The sequence below is a fragment of the Coregonus lavaretus genome, assembly GCF_964263955.1.
Source record: "Coregonus lavaretus genome assembly, chromosome: 19".
In the NCBI taxonomy this organism is placed as follows: domain Eukaryota; kingdom Metazoa; phylum Chordata; class Actinopteri; order Salmoniformes; family Salmonidae; genus Coregonus; species Coregonus lavaretus.
In genome coordinates, this window is record NC_140006.1 from 35,049,410 (window position 1) to 35,068,136 (window position 18,727).

Sequence of the window (18,727 nt, forward strand, 5' to 3'; positions counted from 1 at the left end):
ATGACGGCTGCGTGGTCCCATGGCGTTTATACTTGCGTACTATTGTTTGTACAGATGAACGTGGTACCTTCAGGCATTTGGAAATTTCTCCCAAGGATGAACCAGACTTGTGGAGGTCTTGTGGAGGCTGATTTATTTTGATTTTCCCATGATGTCAAGCAAAGAGGCACTGAGTTTGAAGGTAGGCCTTGAAATACATCCATAGGTACACCTCCAATTGACTCAAATGATATCAATTAGCCTATCAGAAGCTTCTAAAGCCTTGACATCATTTTCTGGAATTTTCCAAGCTGTTTAAAGGCACAGTCAACTTAGTGTATGTATACTTCTGACCCACTGGAATTGTGATACAGTGAATTATAAGTGAAATAATCTGTCTGTAAATAATTGTTGGGAAAATTACTTGTCATGCACAAAGTAGATGTCCTAACCAACTTGCCAAAACTATAGTTTGTTAACAAGAAATTTGTGTGGTTGAAAAACAAGTTTTAATGACTCCAACCTAAGTGTATGTAAACTTCTGACTTCAACTGTATGTACATGTGGGTAGAGCTAAAGTGCCTGATTAGAGGGAAACAAAGCAGTGGAATTGGCTTCGAGTTCCAGAGTTCAGTTTGAGGGCTCTAGGTATTTTTTGGGAGAGCAGGGCATTAAAAGAGAGGACAGAACGTAAGTGTTGGGGGAAGAAAGAGGGGATGAAGGAGACAGAAGAAAAGACAACCAGCGTCAGACAGAGCAAATCAGAAAGAAAGAGGAAGGGAAGTAAAGTAAGAGGGAAAGTTTGAGTGTATACGAACGTCTTGGTTGCGGCCCAGCGCGTGCCTCTGCTCCACCTCTTCAGCCAGTTTCTTCTTAAACTGGGTGAGCTCTCTCTCCAGTCTCTCTATCTGGCTGTTCAGACGCTGCCTGGTCTCGGTCTCCGTACGCTCCATCGTCAGCTAGGGGACAAGAGTAAGGCAGGGAGGTGATGGTCATTCAACCAAAATACAGGACGTGTGCATAGATCTTTTCCACACCAGAGTAGTGTGACTGGACTATAGTAAAGCTGCATTTGCAGTGATATCCCACAGGGTTAATGGCAGTAGCCATGAGGGTAAAGCCAACCACAGATTTGTCCTTTGAGGCATTTTCAATTACTAGGGGCACACTGTGAGGAGTCTGTCAGGATAGGCCTCAGCAATTGTGCAATGTGTTTGTGTAACTGGTTGACATATGTAAGAGCAGTGTGTGTGTGTGTACCTGGATGGACTTGAGGTTGGTGAGCAGGAGGTTCTGGTTGCGCTGCTCAGACATCACGGCCTCCTTCTCCTGCTTCAGTCTGGACTCAGCTGACTTCAGCATGTCGCTCTCCTTCTTCAGGTTCTCACCACGCACCTGATGGAGAGAGAGAGAGGGGGGGGGGGGGGACAGAGATAGAAAGAGGAAATGGAGAGAGAAGGGAAGAGGGGAGAAGGAGAGAAATTAATAAACGTACCTACCCCATCGCAACTTTACTAGCAACACCTGGGCCAACTTCAACCTCCTAACCTACGACTCCTTACCTCTGCCAATGCCAGCTTCTCATTGGCTGCCCGAAGGTCCTGGGTCATGGTGTGGATGATCTGCTCGTGTTTCTGAGCCGTGGCGGCCATCTTCTGGCTCTTCTCGTGCAGCGCAGCGATCTCCCGCCTGTAGCCGTTTACGTTCTCCTGCAGCATCTCATACCTGACAGAGACACCAAACATGGATTGATTTCCTTCAGCAGATGGACACTTCTGCCCCCAAAAAGACGTATGAGATGTGTTTGTTCAGAGCATTTCGAAAACGGAAGTCGAAAATGATCAATAGCCAAAATTATCAATGAAACAAAAATCTATTATCTCAGAATTGTCAAAATGAAGGTGAAGTATAAAAAAGCAATGCTGGACATACACATCAGTATTGTCGTTGGAATTAGCCAACTACTTGGTTTTTGTTGAAGTTATATTAACTTACCTCTTGGAGGCGAACTCCAGCTGTGTGGAGAGCTTGGCCTTCTGGGAGCGGACCTCAGACAGCTGCTCCTGTATCTTGTCGTTCTGCTGGTTCAGCATCCTGTCGTTCTCCGCCTTCTCCTTCTTGTACGTGGTGAAGGAGTCGTTCAACTGGAAGGGACACAGTTTAAACATATTTAGTTTAGTCCATCTTAAAAAGTTACAAGTTTAGTCACTAGCTCACACAATTGAAGACAGATGTTCATGTGAAAATGCAAAAACCTGCATACAAATTATATGCAATAAAATACATTCTATACACTCAGTGGCCAGTTTTAGGTACACCCATCTACATTTTAGTCATTTAGCAGATGCTCTTATCCAGAGCGACTTACAGTTAGTGAGTGCATACATCTAGTACCGGGTCAGACCCCCTTTGCCTCCAGAACAGCCTGAATTCTTCGGGGCATGGATTCTACAAGGTGTGGCGTTCAAACGTTGCTCAATTGGTATCAAGGGACCTAACATGTGCGAGGAAAACATTCCCCATACCATTACACCACCGCCACCATCCTGTACCGTTGACATAAGGCAGGATGGGGCCATGGACTCATGCTGCTTACGCCAAATCCTGACTCTGCCATCAGCACGACGCAACAGGAACCGCGATCCGTCGGACCAGGCAATGTTTTTCCACTCCTTAATTGTCCAGTGTTGGTGATCGCGTGCCCACTGGAGCCACTTCTTCTTGTTTTTAGCTGATAGGAGTGTAACCCAGTGTGGTCGTCTGCTGCAATAGCCCATCCGTGACAAGGACTGACGAGTTGTGCGTTCCGAGATGCCGTTCTGCACATCACTGTTGTACTGCGCCGTTATTTGTCTGTGTGTGGCCCGCCTGTTAGCTTGCACGATTCTTGCCATTCTCCTTCGACCTCTCATCAACGAGCTGTTTTCGCCCACAGGACTGCCGCTGACTGGACGTTTGTTTGTCGCACGATTCTCAGTAAACCCTAGATCAGCGTTTCCCAAACTCGGTCCTCGTTTTGCCCATTCTAACGTTCAATCAAACAGTATCTGAATGCATCGATGCCTGTCTGCCTGCTTTATATAGCAAGCCACGGCCACATGACTCACTGCCTGTAGGAGGAAACCATTTTTGTGAACGGGGTAGTGTACCTAATAAACTGGCCACAGTGTGAGAGTGCGATGGTTCCCTTTTGATCACTGAGTGTAAGTTAAATGGGTTTCCATCGCATTTTCAACTCTACAGATTGTTTTGTCACAAAAACTGTTGCAATAAATCGCAAACTTTCTCAATCTGGTTTTGGCGCACGCTCTCTAGACAGTTCACTGAACAAGTGGACAGGGTATGTTATATGATGAGATATGGATAAGAGCAATATAAAAACTGATAATTGGCAGCCAACCATCGATCATCATAATAATAATAATAATAATAATATGCCATTTAGCAGACGCTTTTATCCAAAGCGACTTACAGTCGTGCGTGCATACATTTTTGTGTATGGGTGGTCCCGGGGATCGAACCCACTACCTTGGCGTTACAAGCGCCGTGCTCTACCAGCTGAGCTACAGAGGACCACAAGAGTATCATCATATGTCACCAACATTCAAATAATATTCTAAATATTTTATAGTAAATTTGCATGAAGCTCACCACCGTCCATCACCACCATGAAGTTCATGATAACTTATTTGATCTGCCTATAAACTCTTAATGCTTTCCTACGTCATAGTGGTAGTAAAACATATATCATCACGTGACTCCAAGTTAACTTCGATATGATGGTTATTATATCAAAATACAGAATATTTTGTAACAAATGATGCGTCCTCTCTTTCAGTGTCGAACTGCATGTAACTGCGTTGACAGTGATTGATCTACAAGTAATTTTGCATGCGTGCTGGACAACCCCAGGCAATAACAGTAACCTAGTCAAACCGCACGCTGACCAACGCGAGGTAAGTAAAGCAAATGATAACATAGAATCAATTAAAGCGTAAACTTGGATGTTGTCCGACTGCCTCTCCCTCTCAGTCTCCCTGGTATGCGTCTGACCTGTTTGAGAGCAGCCTTGGTGGCCTGGGAAGACTCAGCGGCTGAAGCCCTCATGGGGGTGGACCTGGTGGGAGGGGGGAAGGAGGGCCGGCTGGGGGTGTACATCTGGGGGGCTGCCTCCTGTGTAGGACCTGGGAATAAGAACATTTATAATCCTGTCAGCATATCAAAGATCAATTAATTTATCTAAAGCTCCAAAGGCCCAATAAATAAACATGTCCATGTCTTTTTTTGTTGTGTGTGAAGGTAGGCTCAATGCACATATCATTGTCGTGGTTAGGGTTAGGTTGAGGGGTGGTTATACTGCGGTGGTTGAGGTTAGGTTTAAGTTAATGAGTGTTTACAGGGCGTAGGTTGGGGTTAGGTTGTTATATGGTTGCTGAGAGGTTCACCTTGTGGTGGGAGGTTGAAGCCGGTGCTCTGGGACAGCAGGATGCGGTACATGTCTCTCTGGCGGCCGTTGGAGTCAGCCAGCTGCTTTTGCTGGTTCCTCTGCTCCTTTATAATCTCTAGCTCCTTCTGGACCTTCTCCAGCTGCTGCTCCAGCTGGGTCACACTACATATACACAGGACAGGATGAATAGAGTTAGTTTTCAGAAATAATTATTTTGTAAAACGCGCTAAGCAAATAATGAAATCTGATTGACTGTATGGCTAAGGGTGAGGAAGTATAGTGTCAAGGGGTTGATAAACGTTCCCTACCGTGCAGACTTGGCATCAGTCTGCTCCCTCTCCATCTGCTCTCCCAGCTCCCGGAGGCGTGCTAGCATGCTCTGGTTCTGCCGCTGCAGCTCCTCCACACTGCGGAAGGAAACCTGGCGCGGGTTGATGATCTCAGAGCTGCTGCTCACGTTCATAGTCTCCTCGCGGACCACCGGGTTGCCACGTGCCTCCTCCAGCTCCACTAGCAGGACGCGCACCTAGAGGGGGCGAAGAAAAGGAGTAAAAACGATAGGAGAGCAAATTATTAAGGGCAGTGGCTCCTATTTTTTTATCCTGGAGGAGCTTCTCTTGATTTTGTTAAGGCAAGGAAAACCAAGACACTTTGATAGCCACCAAGTTATATTACTAAGGTCATGGTAGACACTAAATGGTATACCTGCTGGGACATGTCCTCCAGCTGTCTCTCAGAGTGCTGGCTGTCCTTCTCCAGGGTGGAGCAGAGCTTTTTGGCCTCGTCTGTCTCCTTCTGCAGTCTGTGGATCTCCTGAAGATTACAAGAGATGGAGATTGGTCAATCCAAGCCTCAACTCAGACATTAGCACTGACATGTCTATATTTCAGCTTTGTATCCTCTCCCCTCTTCTATTTCATGTATCTGGATTTTGCTCATGCAATGGAAAACGTTTCAAAACTAAAATGAGCTTTTCTTATGTCTAAGTAGTCCCTCCCTTTTTTTCTGTCCGTTTTCTTCTGTTTGGTGCCTAATGAACACGACCCATCTTCAACACGACCCAGCTTCTTCCTGTCAGTTTCTCTTTTCCTCTCCCCCACCTCCTATCGATCCTCTCTCCTCATGTCTTGCCACTCTCTCCCTCCAATCCATCTCTCCATCCCCCTCTTCCGCTCACCATCCTGGCCTGTTCCAGTTTGGCACAGAGGCTGTTCATGGACCTCTGCATGCTCTCATACTCCTCCCGCTGGCGCTTTAGGATGGGCGCCTTCTCCTCCACCTCCTGCACAATCTCATCCAGCACGCGCGTCACACGCCGGTTCTCCTGCTTCTCTACGAGCAACTGGTCCTGGACGTCCACGAATGCGTTGTACAGCTAAGAGAGTGGGATAAAAAAAAAAAAAAAAAATTGTATTATGTTTACTCATTATTCATGACTAAACATTTGCCTTCAGAAAGTATTCATACCCCTTGACTTATTCTACATTTTGTTGTGTTATTGAATTAAAAATTGATTAAATTATCCCCCCCCCCATCATCTACAGACAATACCCCATAATAAACAAAGTGAAAACATGTTTTTTTAGAAATGTTTGCAAATATATTGAAAATGAAATACAGAAATCTAATTTACGTAAGTATTCACACCCCTTTGCTATGACACTCCAAATTGAGGTCAGGTGCATCCAATTTCCTTTGATTATCCTTGAGATGTCACTACAACTTCATTGGAGTCCACACCTGTGAGACAAGATGGCGCCGACAGACATGGTTGCCCTGTTCCTAACTCCTAGACAATTTTGCAGTATTTTTTGTTATTTCTTACACTATTTGCTCAGAATGTTTTTTGCATTATTACCTACTGACGAAAATAACTTTTGGATATTAGATCGGCAGTCATTCACCAGCATTTCGACCAGAAATGAATTTCCTGAATTGGATCCTTTGTTCGTACCCCCCCACAATAAAGTAGATGAGCTCAGGGTGAGGATCTCCTTCCAGAGAAACATCAGGTACTAACTGTTTTACGGCATCATGGCGCTCTCCGGATATACTGTCCCCGTTTATACAGCTAGCGGGGTTCTCCGTACATCACGCGGACAGGAAGAAATAACTATCCGGGCAAAAGGGCAGCGGTGTATGTTTCATGACTACCTACTCATGGTGTGATTGTGGTAACGTACAGGAACTCGAGTCCTTTTGTTCCCCCGATATGGAATACCTCACTATCAAATGCCGACCTAATAACCTTCAGAGAGAATTATCTTTCGGTCATCGTCACGGCCGTATATATTCCCCCTCAAGCCGACAACGCAACGGCTCTCAAGGAACTACACTGAACTTTGTGTAAACTGGAAACTGCATATCCTGAGGCCGCATTTATTGTAGAAGGGGACTTTAACCAATACAAGTCTAAGCACTGTCTAAGCCCGTGGAGGGGGGGGGGGGGGGTCTACTAAGCTATATGGAATTGTTTTAAGAAGGTCATACCAAGGATCATTTAGCTATTTGATTTTAAATTTGAAGACCCCTTGAAAAAAATATATTTGGGGGGGGGGGGGGCCTTACTGCTATTAGCCCATACAAACACATTGAACAACAGATTCACTACATGGACCGATAGATAGACAGATAGTGCCCACCAAAAACATATCAAAAATAAGTTTGTTCTGAAGGGTCTGTCCTATATCTGAGAGATATAAGAAAGAAACATTATTATTATTTGTTTTTTTGTACATGTATTTAACCCCTTATTTTTGGCACTAAACATTCTCCATCACCGGTCAAAAGTTTTAGAACACCTACTCACTCAAGGGTTTTTCTTTATATTTACTATTTTCTACATTGTAGAATAATAGTGAAGACATCAAAACTATGAAATAACACATATGGAATCATGTAGTAACCAAAAAAGTCTTAAACAAATCAAAATATAGTTTATATTAGAGATCCTTCAAATAGCCACCCTTTGCCTTGATGACAGCTTTGCACACTCTTGGCATTCTCTCAACCAGCTTCATGGAGGTAGTCACCTGGAATGTATTTCAATTAACAGGTGTGCCTTGTTAAAAGTTAATTTGTGGAATTAATGCATTTGAGTCAATCAGTTGTGTTGTGACAAGGTACGGGGGGTATACAGAATATAGCCCTATTTGGTAAAAGACCAAATCCATATTATGGCAAGAACTGCTCAAATAAGCAAAGAGAAATGACAGTCCATCATTACTTTCAGATATGAAGGCCAGTCAATACGGAACATTTCAAGAACTTTTAAAGTTTCTTCAAGTGGGTCCCCTGTAGCTCAGTTGGTAGAGCATGGCACTTGCAACGCCAGGGTTGTGGGTTCGTTTCCCACGGGGGGCCAGTATGAAAATGTATGCCTTCACTAACTGTAAGTCGCTCTGGATAAGAGTGTCTGCTAAATTACTAAAAATGTAAAAGTGCAGTCGCAAAAACCATAAAGCGCTATGATGAAACTGGCTCTTATGAGGACCGCCACAGGAATGGAAGACCCAGAGTTACCTCTGCTGCAGAGGATAAGTTCATTAGAGTTTCCAGCCTCAGAAATTGCAGCCCAAATAAATGCTTCACAGAGTTCAAGTAACAGAAACATCTCAACATCAACTGTTCAGAGGAGACTGTGTGAGTCAGGCCTTCATGGTCGAATTTCTGCAAAAAAACCACTACTAAAGGACACCAATAATAATAAGAGACTTGCTTGGGCCAAGAAACACGAGCAATGAACATTAGACCGGTGGAAATTTGTCCTTTGGTCTGGAGTCCAAATTTGATTTTTTTTTTTTCAACCGCCGTGTCTTTATGAGATGTGGTGTGGGTGAACGGAAGATCTCTGCATGTTTATTTCCCACCGTAAAGCATGGAGCAGGTGGTGTTATGGTGTGGGGGTGCTTTGCTGGTGACACTGTGATTTATTTAGAATTCAAGGCACACTTAACCTTCATGGCTACAACAGCATTGGGCTTAGTGGGACTATCATTTGTTTTTCAACAGGACAATGACCCAACACACCTCCAGGCTGTGTAAGGGCTATTTGACCAAGAAGGAGAGTGATGAGTGCTACATCAGATGACCTGGCCTCCACAATCCCCCGACCTCAACCCAATTGAGATGGTTTGGGATGAGTCGGACCACAGAGTGAAGGAAAAGCAGCCAACAAGTGCTCAGCATATGTGGGAACTCCTTCAAGACTGCTGGAAAAGCATTTCAACTGGTACTGGGGGACTTTTAGACGGGTCTTGTGAGGCCTGTGGGCGTCCTAGAAAAAAACAACTGACATGTACGTGTTTGTGAGACTCTCACCTTTCCACAGAAGGGTCATAGTGTGTACCCCAAACTGTTAGGACGTTACAGACAGAAGTTGGCAGATCGGCTGTGCCGACTTCAGATGAGTCCCAAGACGCTTGTGGGGGCCGTGGTGCAAAACGGAGAACGCCATCGTGTTTGTGAGAGTCTCATCTTTCCACAGAGGGGTCACAATAGTTTGGACGCTACAGACGATTGTGAGAAAACCCATTTTCGGGATGTCTCATGGTCTAGTTCTGTCCCCTTTCACTGCAGATGCGGAAGTGCGACATCGGTGGATTGAGATGCATCCAATGCTAAAAAACATCTCTTGCTTTTTTATTATACTAATTAGATTTCCGCAGGGGCACAGACATCAACTCTAGGGGGTTAATAAAGCAAATCTGAGGAAAGTGCTGAAGTTTTATCAACACTTCGCTTGCGCTACTCTCTCATCAATAATTATTGACCATTACTACTACCCTTCCGGGACGGCTACAAGGTCCTCTTCACTAAGCTTGTGTCTGAACACTGCCCTGTGGGTCCTGGACTTCCTGATGGTCGGACCCCAGGAGGTGATGGTAGGCAACAACACCTCCGCTACGCTGATACTCTACACGGGGTCCCCACAAGGGTGCATGCTCAGCCCCCTCCTGTACTCCCTGTTCACCTATGACTGTGTGGCAATGCACGTCTCCAACTCAATCATCAAGTTTGCAGACGACAACAGTGGTAGGTCTGATTACCAACAATGATGAGACAGCTTCAGGGAGGAAGTGAGGGCCTTGGCAGAGTGGTGCCAGGAAAATAACCTCTCCCTCAAAGTCAACAAAATGAAGGAGCTGATCGTGGACTTCAGGAGACAGCAGAGGGAGCACACCCCCATCCACAGACGGGTCCGCAATGGAGAGGGTGAAAAGTTAAGTTCCTCGGTGTGCACATCATTGACAACATGAAATGGTCCATCCACACAGACAGTGTGGTGAAGGCGGCGCAACAGCGCCTCATCAACCTCAAGAGGCTGAAGAAAGACCCTCACAAACTTCTACAGATGCACAATTGAGAGCATCCTGTTGGGCTGTATCACCGCTTGGTACGGTAACTGCCCTGTCCACAACCGCAGGGCTCTTTAGAGGGTGGTGCGGTCAACTCAATGCATCAGCGGGGGCACACTGCCTGCCCTCCAGGACATCTACAGCACCCGGTGTCACAGGAAGGCCAAGAAGATCATCAAGGACCTCAGCCACGGCCTGTTCACCCTGCTACAATCTACTAGGCAAAGACGGTACAGGTGCATCAAAGCTGGGACCAAGAGACTTCTCTCTACAGGACATCAGTTAAATAGTCCCCACTAGCAGGCTTCCGCCCATAACCCTGCCTTGAACTTTAGTCACCCGGTACTCAACCCTGCACCTTAGAGACTGCTGCCCTGTGTACATAGTCATTGAACCCTGGTCACTTTAATAATGTTTACATACTGTTTTACCCACGTTAATGCACACTGAGTGTACAAAGCATTAAGGACACCTTCATAATATTGAGTTGCACCCTCTTTTGCCGTCAGAACAGCCTCAATTCATCGGGGCAGGGACTCTACAAGGTGTCGAAAGCGTTCCACAGGGATGCTGGCCCATGTTGACTCCAATATGGACCCCAGGAAGAGTAGCTACTGCTTTTGCAACAGCTAACGGGTATCCTAATAAAATACCAAATGCTTCCCACAGTGGTGTCAAGTTGGCTAAATATCCTTTGGGTGGTGGACAATTCTTAATACAATCATGAAACTGTATACCATGAAGTCCAGGGAACTGTCCATAGATCTCAGAGATATAATTGTGATGAGACATATCAGGGCAAGGGTATAGAGCACAGTTTCCAAGAGCACAGTGGTCTCCATCATTGGAAATTGAAAAAATATGGAACTACCTAGACTCTGGTCATGCGACCAAACTGAGCAACCGGGCAAGAAGGACCTTGGTCAGGGAGTTGACTAAGAACCCAATGACCACTCAGACAGAACTACAGAGTTCCTTGGCTGAGATGCAAGAACCTGCCAGAAGGACACCAGTCTCTACAGCGCTTCACCAATCTGGGCTTTATGGGAGAGTGGCCAGACGGAAGCCACTCCCGTGAAAAAACACGACAGCACGCCTGGAGTTTGCAAAAATGCAAGTGAAAGACTAATCATAAGGCAAAAGATTCTGTGGTCTGATGAGACAAAAATTGAACTATTTGGCCTGATCGCAAACCACTATGTAGGGAGAAAACTAGGGCGCAGCTCATCACAGGTCTAACACCATCCCTACCGTAAAGCATGGTGGTGGCAGCATCATGCTATGGGGATGCTTTTCAGCGGCAGGGATTGGGAGACTGGTAAGGATAGAAGGAACAAGGAATGGAGCCAAATACAGGCAAATCCTTGATGAGAACCTGCTTCAGAGTGCAAAAGACTAAGGCGTCAGCACACTTCAGTTGGCTGGCGCCTAGCCAGTGTGCTTGCATACTCCCATAAAAGTCCTTCGCTTGAAAAATGAGAAATAAATAGTACTGTTTGTCCATTTTGAGACGCCTTAGCCAGTATACACTTCCTCAAAAGTTAGAATTAATCCAAGATAACTCAAGAAATCTGTCATTAATTGACGTTTTTGCAGAGATCTTAGTCGCACAATTTTACACGTAAGATGTTTGATGCAGTATTTCTCAATGAAGAAATGTGCATGAAAACGAGTCTCCTGTTAAATAACAACAAAGACTATTGAAGAATCCCTACTGTTGACCAATCACTGACGAAGGGGCGTAGACCTCGGCTTGCCTACAGATTTTTTTTTTTTGGGCCAAAGTCCAAAACGTCACAAAATGTCCTCATAATATATGCACAAACTCCTGCAAACTGTTTCGGCTGGGAAGCATGCGGACGCCTTTAGACTGGGGCAAAGATTTAATTTCCAACAGGACAATGACCCCAAGCATACAGCCAAAGCAGCCCTGGAATGGCTTCAGAACAAGAATGTGAAAGTCATTTAGTGGTCCAGCCAAAGGCCAGACTTGAATCCCATTGAAAATCTGTGGAAAGACTTGAAGATTGCTGTTCACCGTCGCTCCCCATCTAACTTAACAGAGCTTGAGAAAATCTGCAAAGAAGAAATGGGAGAAAACCCGAAATCCAGATGTGCAAAGCTGATGCAGATATACCCAAGACGACAAAGCTGTAATCGTCGCCAATGGTGCTTCTACAAAGTATTGACTCAGGGGTGTGAATACTTAAGAGTTATGTATTTCATTTTCAATAAATTTGCTAAAATATCTAAAAGCATGTTTTCACTGTCATTATGGGGAATTGTGTGTAGATGGGTGAGGAAAAATATATATTTAATACCTTTTGAATTCAGGCTGGAACACAACAAAATGTGGAATAAGTCAAGAGGTATGAATACTTTCTGAAGGCACGGTATCTTCCAGACTTTTGGACCTTTCAATCTGTTTCATTTCAATGCTTCAGCACAATATGTTAAAATAGGTCATTTTACCTCCATGAACTTCATTCCAGGCTTGACAATCTTGGCCACAGCAGCTGCGGTCGGACACATGGAGTCCAACTCCTCCTCTGTGAGCACTGGCATGCCTGAGGAAATAAACACATAGTTAGACACCTTGTCTTGCAGTATGAGATAATTTCTCAAATAAGCAATTTCAAGTGAAAAAAGGACTGAGGAGTCCAATGTCTACAGATCCAGATTGTAGCTAAAGGAAAATTCCAGACAATACAGATAAACAGTATTGTCCCATACGTCTCTTATCTGAGGCGCGCAGATTGGCGTTCTCCAGCTCCATCTTCTTGATCTTCTCCTTCAGGTCAGCCTCCTGTTTGCCCTTTGACCCCTCCATGTCTGCCAGCTTCTTCTCCATGTTCTGTCTCGCTGTTGGAAGGAAGAGCCATGACATAATTATAAACGGTATATTAAACATTTTTCTATTAGATTTCAGCCAGACCAAAGTTACATTTTCCTATAACATTTGGGTCTTTTCTAAATGTGATATCATTATTTAGATATAATGTATCGATGTTTACACAACAACCATTGGGAATTGGAAACACTAGAGTGAACTGATTTTGTGTAACTATCTCACCATCACCAGCATCCTTCACCAGCTTGTGCAGCTCCTCCACGGCCCTGTTCAGCTCCTCGTTCTTGGACTCTGCGTCTGACGCTGACCCCTAAAGAGACCACACAGAAAAACGGACCATTGGCGAGCTACCATTGTACTACTATGAATGCCTTATATGCCTAAATGTTCACACTAAATATTGTACATAATGCAAAACAGTGCTAAAACACACCCATGAATACTAAAAAACAGTGCTCATACATACTCCAGCATAGTACATTCGAAGAATAGCCAGATAATTACCTTGTACAAGTTGGAGAGCTTGATGTGGGCATTCAGTTCATTGCGGTACTTCTCCTCCATGTTGCTCTGTTGGTCTTTAGCCTACAGTACATATAGTGAAGATGCATTGATAACAGTATAGTTCCTTATCAATAATCCCATTTATAAATCAGTTGAATTTGCAACAAACCTCTTTCAGTTTTGTCATCAGGTCCTCTACTCGCTTCTGCAGGTTCTCACTGCTCTTCTTCAGATTGGTGACTTGGGTTTGAAGCCTTGTGACCTGAAGAGAGTGGGTGGAAGCCACAGGGTGTAAGGTGATAACTGACTGCTCTATATGGTCACAACATTCATACCAAAGAAAGGTAATGCTCACCACATGATTATTGCTAAGAGTTATATTGACTTTTTCTAAGTCTATTGCTTTTGTATACTGCTATCCTAAACCAGATCATACAATTACAGAACTGCCTGGTAAAATTCAAGCATATATAAAACCAGTGGGCCTTGTGGTACAGTACCTCGTCCTTCTTGCCCTCTAGGCTGCACTTGAGCTCCAGGATCTCCTTGCCCTTCTCCCTGGAGACTGACAGCAACTCCTCTGTCTTGGTCTTCAATTCAGAGTTCAGCCACGTGTTCTGGTTCTGCAGCAGCTCCTTCTCCTGCTCCATACGTTTCTCACGGTGCTGGAAATACAATGTGTGAAGTCATTAAGCAACCATTGTAATCAATACAACATAGGGATGATCAGACAGGTGCATTCTCAGAGGCACCCCATCTCAATCTGCTTCTCAAAGTGCTTCAAATACAAACTTGTTATGGTGGCAATGTAGCTAATAAAAAGTTAAAGGCTAGCATGATCTGAGGCTCTGGATTTACTCACCTGAATAGAGACCTCAGAGGACTGAATCTCATCCAGTTTGAGCTGGAGATCTATTTTGGCTGTGTTGGTCTCCACCAGCTTGTCATTGAACCGCTTGACATCCTCTGTGGAAAACAAATTAACATACTTTTACTTACAAACATACACACTTATCATATGGCACAATATCAGGTTAGTAAGACAAACAAATAATTTACAATGAGAACAACTCGCATGTGCCGAGTCCATGTCTTACCGGTGAGATTTTCCACTTCTTGAGTTCTCTTCTCAAGCAGACGAGCCAGTTCCCGCCTTTCGGCCTCAATCTCATATTTGGCTTTGCTCTGAGATAGAGATATGATACATGTTAATGCTCAAGCCCTTCCATTCCCTGAAGTTTGCTGAGAAAGTTGTCTTTCTGCATGCATAATGGTCATGTGGACAAAGAAAGTTATGCATATTCTCACCGGCTGCTGTGATTCCTTCTCCTCTGATGATTCCACATCCACACCTTTCAGATTGTTCAGCTCTTCGACTACAGAGAAAGAGAATATAACACTTAGCCTTTATCTAACCTTCTGGACTTGGACTGTGTGACAGGTGGCATGTCAACATTGGTAGTGTGGAAAACAACGGACTACTTACTGAGTTTGGTATTCTCCTCTTTGAGAGTCTGGTAATCCCGGGTGTGAGAGACAATCTGCTCCTGACTCTCTGCCAACCTCTTCTCAACGTCAAAGTATTGCTGCTCTGTAGGTGTAGTAAGGCATGGGGGATATGTCACACATGGTCAGGCGATAGGCTAGCTCTCAAACACTATAGGCGGCATTCTGCCTTCTCCCTACAATTGTCAGCCATTAGCTTCGCCCATGCCTACCGCATGTGAACTACAATCTCTACGCAGTGTTTTAACATTTAGAAATGTAAATATTCATTGCTTGCAATATGGCTTTCAAAACATATGGCCCTTATCTTTCATCAGCGAGAAAGAATCCTTATACACTTACTGTAGCATTTTTGCACAGATCCATAAAGTGCCTCCAGCCGACGAAACTACACTTCTCGAGTTAGCTTACACACAGGCGTTCGAATCATGCTAGATAGCAAAGGTGGTCGCCTCTTGATTGGCCGGCGTGTGGGAACATTAACCCAACCCTGTGTATCAATTTAATCTTTATTTTGATTATTTCTCGCTGATATTAAAGATAAGGTCCTTATGCTTTCAAAACCATACTGCAAGCGACGCGTGTTACTGTTCAAAACGTAACAAAAATCCCTGTATAGAAGACGCCTTCATCGAATGAATCTTATGTAATGGAACGGAGTCATGATCAAGGGCTAGCGATACAATGTAGGTACAACACATTGACATGGGAGGCAATAATATGATGTAGCTAGCTGGTGTATCTAACGCTAGTATTCTAGACAAGAATGAGCAACACTGGAAATATTAATGAGAAACGTATAAGAATTTGAGGATGGGACATTGAATGAAACGTGATCAGTGTCAGTTTAGTCACCCCTACCTAGAAGGTAGCTGTAGCTAGCTGGCTAGCTAATGTTAGCGTACTCACTTCACTTATAACGCACTTGCAAAACAAGCATTGCACTCAACCAGCTACAGTAGGGTCTGTACTACTGCCAGCTCAGGCTATACTGTTGTGGTAGCTTATAAACAAGGCCAGCTTCATAGACTATTAACTAACTAGTAAATATAACCAGCCAGCTACTAAAGTTATATTGGTTGACATAAATAGCTAACTAACGCTAGCTAGCCAGTGCACCACTTACCACAGTCCGCTTTGAACCGCTCGTGTTGCGTTTTGAGGGATTCGATTTCATTTTTCTGGTCAGTAAGGAACTTTTCTAGTTTATTTTGAGCAGCTTTAGGGAGTTTATTAAGCTCTGTACGCTCCAAGACTTGGAGCAGAACAGCCGCCATCTCCCCACCAGTCCGAAACAGCGCAAAGTAACTTCGTTGGGCTAGCTAGCTATCAGAAAAATTAACCTCGAGTGGCATAACCTACGTTGTCAATAAGCGACAGATAACGTTAACCGCGGAGCATCACGGGAGATTTAGTATATTGTCCAATCGTCTTTCTCGGATGCAGTGACGTTTATTTAAGCGATGCCACACGTATCTTTATTTTTATTTTTATTAACAACAAATCAATACAAAAAGTACATGAGGGAACACAAGTATATATATAGCATATACAAAGGACAATTGGGCTAGGGGGTACAATATCACATTATACAAGGACTTTAAGCGACATACACACACTTATAATTCGAACAGCTCTTTTGTTGGTATATTTAATTATCTTAAAATATAGTTCAATTTCTTTTTGTAAGTAAGAAAATGTGGTGTTTTGTTTGTAAATGTATATTTGTGAAATGAAATTTGGCCAAAAGAATAATGAAATTACATAAAATTGTTTCAACTTATTTCTATTGTAGATAAAGAATCCAAGCAGTACATCTCTCCATAATAATGTAAAATCTTCATAAATGTGCTCAATTATAAATCTACTGATGTCTTGCCACAGATTCCTTACATGAATACAATGCCAAAAAAGATGCAACACCGTTTCTGGGTGGTCATTACAAAAGGTACGATTTGAATGTATGTTTTTTATACATTCATATAGTGGTTGGCAGGATAATACTTATGAATAATTTTTTAAGAAACTACCTTAATTTTGTTAATAAGTAGGTATGTGTGTGGCAACATCCAAACTTTTTTCAAACAGATATTATCAATAAAACCGTTCCAATAAGGCATGACATAAGGAATAGATACAACATCCTTCTGAAACAAGGCTCGTATAACTCTATTGTTGTTGAATGGACCAAAAGAAAAACAAATATTTCCTACTGATGAGTCAACAGGGTTAATCGTAGGTATGTTCTGAAAGTCAGGTCTTGACACGTTCCTGAAAAATAAAGCAACACCTGAAGGAATGGCATCTAAAACAGTTGCTGCCACACGTATCAACCAAATATTTTTTAGAACGAACACGTTGTTCTGTGTATCAACCAAAGCTTTTTAAATAACTAAACCAAGATAGACCACAGCCCATCGTTTCAAATGGGAACAAATGAGTCATAGTGGCAGAACAAGCAAAGAGGTGGGCAGAGCCAAGTACGACTTAGCGAGATCCTATTGGCGTGTTCTAGTATAATTAGCATATTTCCGTAAGGGAACGCCTACTCTGTGAAGCGCACGTGTGGATTAACTACATTCGCCTTTGCACTCCTTCTAAACAACGCCATTATTTTTTTTGGCAAAGGGTAAAGTCCACAAAAATTAGTCTACTCTGTTCGTGACATATTTTAGTTTTGTGAACAGAAAACGGTATTGAGATCAAATGTTTCATCGACGAGAAAATGTCGTCCAAAATCCATCTCGTTCCATCTTCTCCCACTGCCGGCCACTGGGCTTCCTCTCGAAACCTCACATTTATACATCCGGTGAAAGATCTGCCTCATTGTTCTATCTGTGTTTGAAACGTCTAAACGGGATCCTTGGGACGTCACCCCATTTAAATGTAAACGGTTACGGTACGGTTTGGGTTAAGGTTAGGTAAGAAGAGTAAAAGTTAAAGTAAAGGTATGAGTTATGGTAAGGGTTAGGGGTAACGGACAGGGTTAGTGTTTAAGGTATTATAACACCAGATACAATTTAGAGGCGATAGGAATCTCAATGGCCAATTAATGGGAAAAGTATAAGGCCCCACCCAACAGACTATTAACCAATCGCGTTCACGTTGTCAGTATACGTCACGCGGTTGTTAAGCTAATCGTTACACAATCCCTTATAAAAGTCAGGTTATTTACGCGTTCAAAACAACTGGGAAATCTCCGACTTCTGAGCGTTCAAAACAACTAGTCTGTCGAAAAAAAATACGTCCGATCGTCAGGTCGGAGCTCCCGAGTTGGATGACCGTTCAAATCGATTTTTCCCAGTCGGAGCTCGTTTTTTTCAGTTCCCAGATGTTTTGAATGCACTGACGTCGGAAGTCGGAGATTTCCGAGTTGCTAGTTGTTTTGAACGCGGCACCAGTTGTCTTGAAAGCACCACGTGTAGAGAAACCTGCCTATTTTCCTAGAAAGTACTTCATGTCACGATTTCAAAACCGTAACAAGTTAGTTATCTCAAATCCTGGAAAATATTTGTAATGTTGAGCTTCTTGTTTACGTAATTCATGCTCATGTTGGGGTTTTGTGCTAGCGCACAATTGACTCCTTGAAGGAGAGAACTCCTGGCCAATAAAGCCCTTTCAATTGAATTGAGACTCCTTGTCGGAGTGTACCCAGATTGCACCGCGCGGCCCATTGACAACGTACAGGCAACAGACACAGTGGGCGGTAATTCGATTGCCGGAGGAGAGATCAGGTGGGACCATTCTAGCCAATGAGTGGACAGATGAACAACAGGCATTACTCTTATTTAAAGTCGTTTTTTTCCCCAAAGTTGCCGAAATGCCACGTGCGTCCATTTATATCAGTGTATTTGTAACAACCTAACCATAACTAAACTTCTATTTGATCAAATAAGCCTCACAATAGCAAATTAGCAATGACATTTTGTTGACCAAATTCGACACTCTCCCATTGACTTTCATACAAAAATTCCTCACTTCGTGGTCTAATTTTCGTAGACAGATTTTGGGTGGAGTAAGCCCTCTCGCTTCGTCTGTCCTCTCTGGTTTCCACTAGGTAACACAGCCACAAAGTCAAAATTG

The 18,727-nt window shown here is 43.6% G+C and overlaps 1 protein-coding gene across 2 annotated transcripts in view; it reads right to left on the reverse strand.

Moving 5' to 3' along the window:
• LOC311146873 (nucleoprotein TPR-like) overlaps positions 1 to 15,976 on the reverse strand; it is a 32,412-nt gene extending 16,436 nt beyond the window's left edge. For both annotated transcript variants that reach the window (XM_084183490.1, XM_084183489.1), the window contains exons 1-20: positions 15,771 to 15,976; positions 14,625 to 14,729; positions 14,447 to 14,514; positions 14,236 to 14,323; positions 14,001 to 14,104; positions 13,639 to 13,803; positions 13,308 to 13,400; positions 13,139 to 13,219; positions 12,857 to 12,944; positions 12,517 to 12,645; positions 12,256 to 12,350; positions 5,604 to 5,801; positions 5,132 to 5,239; positions 4,735 to 4,952; positions 4,425 to 4,588; positions 4,033 to 4,163; positions 1,975 to 2,123; positions 1,542 to 1,704; positions 1,240 to 1,374; positions 798 to 938 (exon numbers count right to left, since the gene is read on the reverse strand). In XM_084183490.1, the coding sequence (XP_084039616.1) occupies positions 798 to 938; positions 1,240 to 1,374; positions 1,542 to 1,704; positions 1,975 to 2,123; positions 4,033 to 4,163; positions 4,425 to 4,588; positions 4,735 to 4,952; positions 5,132 to 5,239; positions 5,604 to 5,801; positions 12,256 to 12,350; positions 12,517 to 12,645; positions 12,857 to 12,944; positions 13,139 to 13,219; positions 13,308 to 13,400; positions 13,639 to 13,803; positions 14,001 to 14,104; positions 14,236 to 14,323; positions 14,447 to 14,514; positions 14,625 to 14,729; positions 15,771 to 15,921 (2,574 nt within the window). In that variant the 5' untranslated portion in view covers positions 15,922 to 15,976. The remainder of the gene's footprint in view (positions 1 to 797; positions 939 to 1,239; positions 1,375 to 1,541; positions 1,705 to 1,974; positions 2,124 to 4,032; positions 4,164 to 4,424; positions 4,589 to 4,734; positions 4,953 to 5,131; positions 5,240 to 5,603; positions 5,802 to 12,255; positions 12,351 to 12,516; positions 12,646 to 12,856; positions 12,945 to 13,138; positions 13,220 to 13,307; positions 13,401 to 13,638; positions 13,804 to 14,000; positions 14,105 to 14,235; positions 14,324 to 14,446; positions 14,515 to 14,624; positions 14,730 to 15,770) is intronic.
• Positions 15,977 to 18,727: the final 2,751 nt, after the last annotated feature.